General features: G+C 32.9%; 1 protein-coding gene across 1 annotated transcript; it reads left to right on the top strand.

Moving 5' to 3' along the window:
- Positions 1–5,448: 5,448 nt before the first annotated feature.
- Positions 5,449–8,242, top strand: LOC134233386 (uncharacterized; the record flags this gene model as incomplete). Its single annotated transcript, XM_062715351.1, has 3 exons — positions 5,449–5,479; positions 7,186–7,656; positions 8,003–8,242. Coding segments are annotated over exons 1-3 (742 nt in total), but the record flags the coding sequence as incomplete, so codon positions are not given.
- Positions 8,243–9,967: the final 1,725 nt, after the last annotated feature.

The following is a 9,967-nucleotide window of genomic DNA, read 5'->3' as shown; positions in this document are numbered from 1 at the left end:
ATCTAGACCTGAAGTTGACGAACCCAAGACTATCTAGTGTAATGAAATTACAATGTACATACAACTTTCGTAATAATTTGAATGGTATGTAACCATTTTGAAGGAATGCATAAATTCGTAAGAAATCTTTAGTTGCCAGCTATATAATGTAATATCTTGATGAAATGTGTCTAAGTCAAAGATGTACGTGTTGTAGATCGTTTGATCGTGTGTACATTTGTGTGATATCTATAATGAAATGATGTGCATTCCTTTTAACAATTATTTGTTACCTATTCATATTCTTGGTGTTTGTTTACATTTTTTCTATTAAATATGATCTTTTTAAAGTAAAAGTACAATTTCTGATAAATATTTAATCTGAAAGTAACCCCAAACAGTCATTTAATTATTAAATCCCGTGTAAGTGCAAAAAGGTCAAGAATATGAGTATCGATAAATAGCCTATCTTTCATTAGTTAGAGGAGAAAGGTATATATTTTAACCATTTTTGTTATCATTTGGCTATGTTCTTCATCATATTGAAGATTGAAACCATTGTGACAAAGACTTCTAAAAAATATTCACAAATATAGGGTGCATAATTGACTAAAAATAATAGAGTTCATTTGACTATTTTTTTTAAATGGTGGACTTATCTTTTATGTTAATTGAATGAAAAAGAAATTATTCTCGATAAAATATTGTTTAATATTATTCAGTTAAAAAAGTTTATAAACGACGATGTTTGAAGAAGTATTTTTGTGATTTTTCATATTCCCTTTATGACAAGTACCCCTAAAAAAATTGAAAATGTGAAATCGCAGTATGTAAATACCATACCAAGTTTCACAGCCTGTTCTAGATTTAAAAAACAAGGAAACATATCATGATATCTTAACTGATTGATAAGCAAGTACTAATTTATCATTTTGAAAATTTGAAAATCTTGTGACAAAGACTTTTCCGACATAGGTTTTACCTTAATTCTTGTTTTACTCCACCCTTTTACTCAGTTCTGAGTATATTTTTCAGAGAATTTAATATGAAAATCAGAACAAACATTTTCATTGTTGTAACGTCTTCTTTATAATGTATATTAATATGAAAAGTTAATTAAAGACTATTTCTTTTATGTCCCCGTAATCAGAAGATTCGGGGGTATATAGTTTTATCGTGTTCGTCTGTATGTCCGTCTGTCTATCTGGCGGTTTGTTTGTCCGCAAAAACCTTAACCTTTACCATAACTTTTCATTTATTGGAGCTATGACTTTCATATTTAATATGTATATTCCTTGTGACAAGACCTTACTTTGGGTATAACTAAATTTGACCTTTTGACCTTTACCTTGGAGTTTGTCCCATTTTACACAAAAATGCCAAATTTTTACTTTGGACATAACTTTTAAACGGTAGATACTAGTACTCTCATGCTTCAAATATGTAGTTTTTTTGGCATTACCTTTCATTGGATACTAAAAACCTTGACCTTTTGACATTGACCTTGGAGTTTTTCGTACTTATGATTTTTTTTTACCATGGCCATAACTTTTGAACGGTAAGGGCTAGGGTATTCATACTTCACATATGTAATTCTTGTTCCATTAAACATTTTCTTAAGAAATCACCAACTTTGACCTTTGAGTTTGACCTACCTTTCAAAAACTTATCCTTAGCCATTTCTTTTGAACAAGTGGTGCTGGGGCTTTCCTATTTTGCAGTTGTATTTCTTGTGAGAAGACCCTACTTTGGGTAACAATATATTTAAATTGCATTTAAGAAAAGTTTAATCTTCGCTATGTTGCCATACAGGGGCATAGCTGTTTCACAAACACATCTTTTTGTATATGAGGATTTGCGGATAAGAGATGGATACCTCAAAGCGTAACAGACGGACGGACGGACATCCCGATCACTATATACCCTCCCGCTTTTCAAGCGGAGTATATAATAATATATAACACTGCTGATTTTTTCTGTCAGTTCGATGATTTCCACCATCAAAAAACAATGTTTACCCAACCCTTAAGGCTTGATAAATCTTTTACTCCTTTAGATTCTGAATCATTGCATTTACCTTAAAATATGGCCATAATTGTATAATGTTATGAGATCAACATATCATCAGTTTTTTCCCCAATAAGCTCAGGTGAGCATTTTGGCCAATATGTTTCTTTATCTATTTTTTTTTTTTTGCCCCCTAAAAATTTTAGCTTAAATCTACAGGGGTCATTTTTCTTCACGTGGGTTCTGCAAATTTTTAGGGAAGTGACACTTTTTCTACGGGCAAAAGGGTCATTTTTCTACGTCGAATAATGACCGGGGGTCATTTTTCGCTGTCGAAAAATGACCCCCGGTCATTATTCGATGGGGGTCATTATTCGTCTTTACACCGGTCAGAAAGAAAAACAGGTGTAGAATTTAGAATTAGATTATATTTGTCATTGTGTACATTTTCACAGAAACTTTTCAATTCACTCCCCCCCCCCCCTGTACATAAAAAACGTTTAATTTCCTAGCGAGATTTATGCATGTATTTAGAAGAACTGATCTTTGCTATTTACCGCAAATGGTTCTCTTGCACATGTAAAAAAAAACTTGTCCGAACAACTTTTCATGATGAACATAATTTGTGCCTCTTTTTTTTGCAATAATTATTCTAGCTTTCAAGTTGTCTGACTCTTTGCTTTATCCGATTATGCTATGTAACCAAACATCTTATATATTAGCTACAGATCTGTAGCTCGCTGGAATGCAGCTGGAAAAAATAAGGATGTCCGTCCAGGAAGCTTATGTGCACAAAAAGCGCACTTTTCCCATTTATCAGTATTTCTCCGTTATATAGATTATGCTACCCCCTAAACAATTTCCTAACCGTGTTCTCCTAGCACATTTACTACGCCTACACTAACAAATTCCCCAAAATGTTATTTATAGCCCCTCTGGGTCTGATATATTGAGTCCATCGAAAATAGGGTAATACATGTATATATACTCATTGGCTGCTCCAAAGTGGGTTTCCCTTTATTTTTTGCCAAGTGGAGAGAGAGAGAGAGAGAGCGTTTTCCGAGAATAAATATTTGTAGTCTAACTTTACATGTATGTATTGAATAGATAGATTCTCAATTTAGTTTCCTACATTCACCTTCACGATTTTTTTTAATGAGAGAATGGTAGAAAATATTCTACTTATTTCTAATGCTGCAAATCCATTCAATTTTAAGGAATCGGTAGTTTTTAAAATGAGTTTGTTTTTTTATGCAGACTAGGGGTACAGTATCTTTTCAAAGAAAAAAGGGACGTAAAACAAAGTTATTATTACCACAACCTTGAATCTTTCCAAACGTGTGTGTGTGAATCTTCCTTGAGAGTGGGAAAGGGGGGGGGGGGTAGAGGGGCACAACCCTGGAACCCCCCTTTCAAAAATGGTTGGATCCGCCCCTGTATACTGTCATATTAGTTTGATGCATGTCTTGCACATGCAGTTCTGTTGTGAATGGTGTAAAATTTAGAAAATGTAAGAAACTCAAGGTTAGTTAATATTTTGATACATATGGTGAAAAAAAAAAACAAAAAAAAGCAAACCACTTTTTTGTGCACAATAAATATACACTTATTTTTTTCAATGTTTAGCACTGTAGGTCTTTGGCCTGGTATTCCCCTTTTACTGCTTTAGACCAGCGAACTTCTCATAAATAGGGGTAAAACTGAGAGAGAGAAAAGGAGGGGGGATCTCTTATCATTTCGATATTTGTTTTATTTATCAATGCAAGAATTTGAGAAACCAAAGCATTTTTTTGTTTCCAGTGATGTAGGTCTTAAAATGTTATTTTCCGTACCGATGTAGAATGGAAGTTGTTCGCAGGAAAAATGTAATTACAGAAATAAATCACTGATAGTATATATCAAAATATTTGTATATATGTGTTTCTTCAGTAAATTCCCACCTTCTCTTCCTGATATTATCGCAAATCTCGCTCGAAAGTATTACACTGCGGTTTAAATAGCGTTGCCTTGAGTATTGACACTATTGGATTTGACAATTGAACAATTTGAATCACGGGTTTCATTCTATAAAACAAGCGATTTAATTGGTTGATTACGACTCGCCCACTCTCGTGCAGTATCCTTTACCTATTTAAGTTGGAAAGCGTCCAACGGCCTTGTGATTGTCGAAAACCTATCATACTGGTGACTTTTTAAACAAAATACACAAACAAACAAACTACAAAATCACTTTTTAGCATGTGATGTATTCCTTTCACAGACGGTACATGTTTATAGCGTTCGATGACACACCTAATTTCATTTTATTGTACATGTAATTCTACCGATTTTCTATTCACGGCATTCTCCATTTTCGGTGTTGCACCGCGTACTTACGTAAAAAGCATACCCAGCTAATACATGAGCACCTGAACTGATGAAAAAATATTTATATTTATATGTGGTAAAACATCGGATTTATTCAAAAGTTTACTACTGTCAAAAATACCATGTTTCAAATGTGTGTGTGCTACTGTTATTTTATAGGTCGTCATGGCAATATTAAAACATGCGATCAGAAAAAAGTCTAAATCCTTGTGTGTGTGTTTTTTTTTTCATGCAGTGCACTTTTTAATGTAATGGCGAATATTATTCATATGTTCACTATAAAATGATTAAAATCACTGATACACCAAATTTAAGAACGTTTAATTTTATTGATGTACTGAAGAAAAAAACGGAATTAAAACGGCCCTGTTTTTCAATCGCAAAAATATGCCCCGGGTGACGTGTATAATTTTTAAAAGTCAACTTCTAGTCCTGGGTCGGATTTTATTAATTTGAAGATCATTATATAGGTTACCAACACCCACAATGATTTAATAAGGCATTACAAAGGTCCACTATATACTTCGCTCAGTAAGGAGAAGCTACCACTTGTTTACAGCTGTTTCCATGAGAAAGTGGGCGGGTCTATAGAAAAGCGCCAATCAGATTCTTTGTTGGATTTCGCAATTGTATTTCAGTCAGATTCATCAGTTTCGTCATCCAACGCAATGGTAATAAAGTCGAAGCGAATACTTTCAATCGAGATTTGCGATAAGGAATTTGATTTACTTTATAACCAGTGTAGGCAAATAATTGATTTGCTGTTCAAATCATAGAATAAATATAAAATTTCCTAAGCAGATTCCTTTTTTTCTTTAGCATTTGGTGTGTGTTCTTTTTAATCAATTTATAGTTTTTTAGTTTTAAAAAACTCTTTTGTTACCCTAACGTGTATTTTCGTCTACAGTGTGTACAATTATTTGGGTTGTGTCGTAAAAGACCACCAGTTTGCAGAGATTTTTTGAAGATTGTATAACATTCAAAAACGCAGGATAAAATAATAACAGGTCCCTAGAAAACACCGAAGTGTGAGTAGATCCTATTTATAGAAAACTGGACGGTCCGGTTTGACTGATCAGTTTTGTTTACCGGGACATGGTGTGTGCACTAATGGAGAATGCGAAAGGCAAATATTTGGATAAATATTGCTAAACTTTTATAATTTTTGTTTGACTTATCGTTCAACTGATCAAGCTTGTACTGTCGGCGTCTGGTAAGCAATGTAAAAAGCTTTTGCATAGGTTTTAGCGGAAATCTTTTACTTTCATATGTCATGACTAATATTTTACTTTTTTCTACGTATTTTGTGAAAAATATTTTTTTGCAATTATTTCCTCTCATCATAAAGTATTTATTTTCTAAAATTTAGCGACAGACAGTACAAGTTTGACTTAATTGGGGGGGGGGGGTTAGTGTACACGCTAGGCCTTCTGGAAGCGTGTGCAATAGCCCGTGACCGCGATTGATCACATATATTTGGAATTGTAACTATCGCAGAGTAGAGAAATATGGCGGACACCGCTTTGCTCGATGTGTATAATAGGTTTAAGACTTTGCACGATAGCTTTAATAAGGCATAGTATTGAGGATCAATATATATACTACACACTGAAACTATAGATATTTATAAGCATCGTACTTCTTTTTAAATTTTCCTTGGCTTTCAAATAGGCCTAAACCGAAAGTAGATCACACACTCCTAAGCTAGTTCTTCTTAAAGAAAACCAGTTTACAAGCTACTTGGAACTCTGTAAAACATCGAGGACTCCCGAAAGATTAATGGAGGCTTACACTAGGACTTCACTTCCGGCATACAATCTTAATGTGTCATCTCCTGAGGGAGATGACAATAACAAATTCGTTATTAAAGTACTACATGTATAAGCCATAGTAGGCAAATCATAATAGAAAGTGGGAAATAACCTACATGAATATTGAATTGAATTTGGTAAGAAACACATGCATATGGTTCACGTATTGTAGTCCTTTTATAAAGGACAGCAACTTGTCTGTATATTTTGTAGTCATTATTACTGGCTTTTAGACATGTTTTCAATCGATCGATAAAACGCCCCGTCTACTTCGAATATTAATGTGACACAATTAAAACCCAACTCGGACAAGCGCAACATTCTGGAATTAACATCCACTAGAGGGCTTCTTTTAATTACTTGAAAGAAAAACCTGAAATATAACTAAAGCGCCGTTTTCAATGAGCATTTTTGCAAGGAATGTACCATACTGATAACAAAATATCGGTAAGCTGTAAAATTATTAAGATTTTAATTGATAAGATAACGTTAGAGGGGTCCAAAAAAGGGGCCAATGCACAATGCTTATGTTGAAACATTCTTTAACAAATCCTGAAGTGAGAGAGAGAGAGAGAGAGAGAGAAGAGAGAGAGAGAGAGAGAGTTGGGGGGAAGGGTTCTGCGGTGAAATTTCTCAGTCATTAAACTGCTTTCTTGTATTTTTTCTGTGTGGTATTTTGCCGCGTAAAATGTACAATATGTACACATTCGTTCAGTGTACATAGTCGTACATGTATGTTGGATAAAAACAGGAGACACTGTGTGATATAATTTTCGAACGAGATCACCTTTATTTTAACTAGTCTGTACAATTACTAAATAAATGAAGCTACTATAATCATATTGCAATAATTATATGTGTTTTAAAAAACTTTAGATGTAAATCTAACAGGGATTTTTATGAATTGTGAACAATAATCTTATTATTTTAACGACAATAACACACCTGGATGTACTAGATGTATTATAATATAATGTGTCCAGAGTTACATGTACAAGTAATAACATGTTATAATTTCTAGATAAGTTCTCAGAACTGATTGATGACGAGGTGCCCGTGTTATTCTGTTTTCTGTGTTCTGACTCCGGTCCTCCTGACTTCACTGACACAGAGTGGCTGGACATGCTTAATGGGATACGACAGGACGTGTACGATAAAGAGAATCCTGTAACACGTGAGGAAGCACAGCAGACTCTGGACAAACTGAAGTCACGTGATTTCCTCTGGGAAGATAAGGATAAGATAACGGAGGAGACAAAAGACGAGACAATGTATAGGATAGCATCAGTAGACCGTGTTATACCATTCTGTTACAGTAGTTATAACACAGCCAGTGTGTACCTGAGATCACGGGGATACAACAGAGAACCTGGAGAGAAGTGTGTCAATAATCCTGGCTGGGATTCCTTACTGATACACCGTTTACAGATGAACATCCTGACTCACGTCATCATGGAGGACACGGAGATATATAATGAGATACACCAGATATGTAAGTCAGGGTAAATTAATTGTAAATTGTTCTATTTTTTTTTCTTTCAGAATTTTCTTTAAATAATTGGATTACGTTTCAAAGAGTTAAAAAGTTATCAGTAGAAACATTTATACATTTATAATAAATCACTTTCTTTTTTTTTTTTTTTTGTAGTTGCTTTGTAGTTGCTTCATCGATTACAATTTAATGGTACTAGATTAATACATTATAATAGAAGTAACTGATCGTGTTTTATAAATCTATAATTTGAATGTATCTCTACCTATACACATGTATTATATTCATAATGGTATTACAGTGTAAATGTAATTGTTTATTATAAACGGTATATTTTTTTCTACAGTTAATATCCCAGAAAATAAAATCAAGAAGAGTAAAGGTGAACGAGAAAAATTTCTAACGGAACTAAGAAGAGAAGGGGAGGCTGTACATTACAGAGGAAGATCACAGGACAGTGTAAATCACGTGACGTGGCTCTGGAGATACAAGTATGGAGCGAGACCTGACATCGTGAGATCCTGTATAGGTCTACATCCACACAACGACATTTACATCATCGACAACAAACCTCACAGAAAACCAAGTAAGAAAGTTCGATTTTCTGCAAAAAAAAAAAAAAAAAATAGTTCTTTAGATATTTCTGTGAATTCGGACCTATAAATTTATATTAGCTCAGTTCATAATATTTGTTACCCACGATCTTGTATAGAAAAGTGATTAATCTGTTCAGTTATCTGACTAAATATTACTGTAAAGCAGGAAATTAACTCGTGGAGTTAATTTTCGCTATATTCGCGGAAAAAAGAAATTCCGCGAATTCAACATACAGTGAAAATTTCTTTCAGAGAATTATAAGGACAAATTGGAATTATGGCTAATTGTATTCGGCGCGCCAGCGCATCCATCTCATCCCAATATCACAAGTATTTTCTCCCTGCATTAAAACACTCAAATGACAGCGATTTTATTTATAATTTAAGGAAGGCCCACACTTTTACGGATCCGGTTCTAATTTTACACATCAATATAAACTTCTGATTTTTACTTTTCTGTTGATATATATGTAAATCTTTTTGGGTGATTGAAAATGATTTAGCAAGTATATATTTGTTTATTATAGTGTTTTGTGCATATGAAGAATTTAATATACATTATTTATGGAAATTAACACTTTGCACTCTGTCCATAAGATCTATATGTCATTTAGTATATACACAGACACAAAATTCTTAATTGCTTTTATGGACCTAAATCTTTTTAATTTTCTTTCAAGCAAACTAACCTGAGATCTATTTTGATTGATTTTAAGTCTATATCATCCATTTAATTTTTACTTTTTAAAAATTTTGCATTGAATTATTGAAAAAATTGATATTTAAAAATGGGGGTATACGTCTTCAAAAGACTGTTTTGTGAAAATTCTCTGGTCAACCATCATAAAGTAGCTGTTTTTGTTAACAATAGATATAATTCTTAATAGTTTTGAAGAAAAAAAGGCATCTTAACATTTTGGATTTTGAGGATTATAAAAAATAAAGATATCTGAGATTTTTTTTCTGAAAGATATGGACAGATTCAACACCAATTTGTTAATATTTTCCAAAAAAAGATCTCAAATATGTATTCTCTTGGCAAATGAATAATTTTGATTTTCATAAGTTTTAACATAAATTTAATGTGATTTTGTGCATAGCTGAATACAATATGATATCACACTTCTTTATGTTCAAATTTGGCTGTTGAGTTTTTAGAGGTATGTGCGCTGAGACATGTTGTATGAAAATTAACCTGCAAATATATGTTTTTTATGGGTGTTTTAGTAAGTTTAAGACTTATTCAAGGTATTCAAATTGAAAAATTATCAGTTTGACAGAAATTTCTGAAAGTACGGACCTACCTTAAGAGTCAAAATCAGCAAGCATCGAGCATTGAATGGAAAGTCAAAATTTTATTTTTTCAAAAGCTTTTGCTATATAAAAGATTTTGTCCTACCTAATGCTAAAACACAATTAAAAATTTTTTTTGAACATATGAAGGGACTGGTATCCAAGGAAATTCATTTCCGTAGCAACGGGCTCATAAATCCTTATGAAAATCAATGATTTTTAGACATTTTTCTATGAATATGTTTTCTAAACATGATAAGATAAGGTATTTTGGTTACTTTATTTGTTGAAAGATGGAATTACTTTATTCTCCAACAGTAGGAAAAACAAAATTTCTGTAGTGATTTTGTTGCCATGGACACGGGAAAAGAACATGGCGTCAATGCTTATTAATTTTGAAAAAAATTACACATGTTTATCAC

The sequence above is a fragment of the Saccostrea cucullata genome, unplaced genomic scaffold (assembly GCF_032062105.1).
Source record: "Saccostrea cucullata isolate Sc308-1 unplaced genomic scaffold, CSIRO_AGI_Scuc_v1 ctg3354, whole genome shotgun sequence".
NCBI lineage: Eukaryota > Metazoa > Mollusca > Bivalvia > Ostreida > Ostreidae > Saccostrea > Saccostrea cuccullata.
The sequence above is the reverse complement of the archived record's forward strand: the minus strand, read 5'-3'. Positions and strand labels throughout refer to the sequence as shown.